This window comes from Anarrhichthys ocellatus, unplaced genomic scaffold (genome assembly GCF_004355925.1).
Source record: "Anarrhichthys ocellatus isolate YVR2014 unplaced genomic scaffold, GSC_Weel_1.0 scaffold8616, whole genome shotgun sequence".
NCBI classification, from domain to species: domain Eukaryota; kingdom Metazoa; phylum Chordata; class Actinopteri; order Perciformes; family Anarhichadidae; genus Anarrhichthys; species Anarrhichthys ocellatus.
Window position 1 is genome coordinate 1 of NW_022288590.1, and position 1,669 is coordinate 1,669.

The 1,669-nt window shown below is 42.5% G+C and overlaps 1 protein-coding gene across 1 annotated transcript; it reads left to right on the forward strand.

Moving 5' to 3' along the window:
• Positions 1-121: 121 nt before the first annotated feature.
• Positions 122-1,663, forward strand: LOC116380744 (zona pellucida sperm-binding protein 3-like; the record flags this gene model as incomplete). Its single annotated transcript, XM_031842621.1, has 5 exons — positions 122-572; positions 643-758; positions 838-941; positions 1,020-1,194; positions 1,559-1,663. Coding segments are annotated over exons 1-5 (872 nt in total), but the record flags the coding sequence as incomplete, so codon positions are not given.
• Between the last annotated feature and the right edge of the window lie 6 nt (positions 1,664-1,669).

Sequence of the window (1,669 nt, forward strand, 5' to 3'; positions counted from 1 at the left end):
TTGAGTCTCAGAGGGTGTGAAACCAATTACAGGCTGATTAGTGGATGATTAGGCTCAGGTGTGCAGTGCTGTTCTGAAGAGGTTGATTGTCTGAATATGAAGTTAAAAACGCTTCACTGCTCAGACTGATGTGTTGTCTAGTGGGTCAGACAGGAGGACAGTTTGCATTCTGAACCATTTTGCTGGTTTTTTTTGGTGCTATGAAGACCTTGTGTTTTTGGGTTAGCCTCCTGGTTGGAATCTGTTTCAGGTCATCTTTTGCTTTTCCTTTCAAAGACTCAACACGACATGGTTTATTTCAAAGACCTAAGACCACAGGGAGCTCCCAACGCACTCCGCAACAAAAGGCTCCAGCCGAGGAACCAGAGCAGGTGAATACTGTCCGAGTGACCTGCCATCCAGACTCGTTGGAGATTATTATCAAAGCTGACCTGTTTGGAGTTGGAGCTCCTGTAAATAGTGATGAATTACGCCTTGGAGTGGAGCACGATGATTACTGTAGAGCTACAACGTCTTCAGGAGATGAGTACAGAATCCTTGTTGGACTCGTAGACTGCGGCACCAAACATTGGGTAATGATGGATTTATTATAATTAATTTATTATACGCTATACTAGTTTTAAACTCATGTACTCTCCACAGATGACTGAAGATGCTCTGGTCTACACAAACCTTCTCATATACTCTCCTGTGGCCTCTCCATACGGGGTGGTTCGAATGGATGAGGCTGTGATTCCACTTGAGTGTCATTATAAAAGGTCTGTCTTTTAAAGTACATATTTTTAAAGCTCTCCAGACACTGTCTCACTAGTTTGGAAATGTTTTTTTGTTTCCTAGGAAGTACAGTTTGTCCAGTATTTCACTCATGCCCACCTGGATCCCCTTCATGTCTAACCAAGCTGTAGAGGCAACTTTGGCATTTGACTTGAGAATCATGACTAGTAGGTTTCCTTCATTTCTCATGTTGTGTTTTGACTTATTTGCCATCAGTATTTATATATTTTATTATTTTTGTGCAGATGACTGGCGTTATCGAAGAAGCTCTAATGTGTTTTACATCGGTGAGCCCATCAACATCGAAGCCTCGGTCAGAGCTGGTCATCACATGGGGCTCCGAGTGTTTGTGAGCAGCTGTGTGGCTACACTTACCCCCGATATACACTCTGTTCCCAGATACGTCTTTGTTGAAAATGGGTAAGCACTTGGAAGGCTGCAACTTCATGGTGAATCAAAGGGGAACCTAGAAAACATGAGATTACATATTTGTTTGCTTACAGTTTTTAAGCATTGTGTTAAGCCTTTTGTCTGCTAAATTATCTCAAGTGATGTCTGGTCTGAAGACTAGAAAATGAGAAATCTGGGTGTGTGGCGTTGGAAAGTAATGCGTTTACCAGATGACTTTAGACTGGAGTGAAGTTTGTTTTTGACTTGTCTTCTAGGCTTCTAAAAATGGCATTGATTCACTAAGTCACATTCTGGTCTTAACTCAACCACACAACTGCATTGAAGGGAAGATTAGCCACTACTAGCACAACTCTAAAATCCTCCCCCTTCATAGGTGCTTGGTTGACTCTGAGCTTCCAGGTTCTAGGGCCCACTTCTTATCCAGGACACAGGATGACAAGCTCCAGTTGAACATTGATGCCTTTAGGTTTCATAATGAGGACCA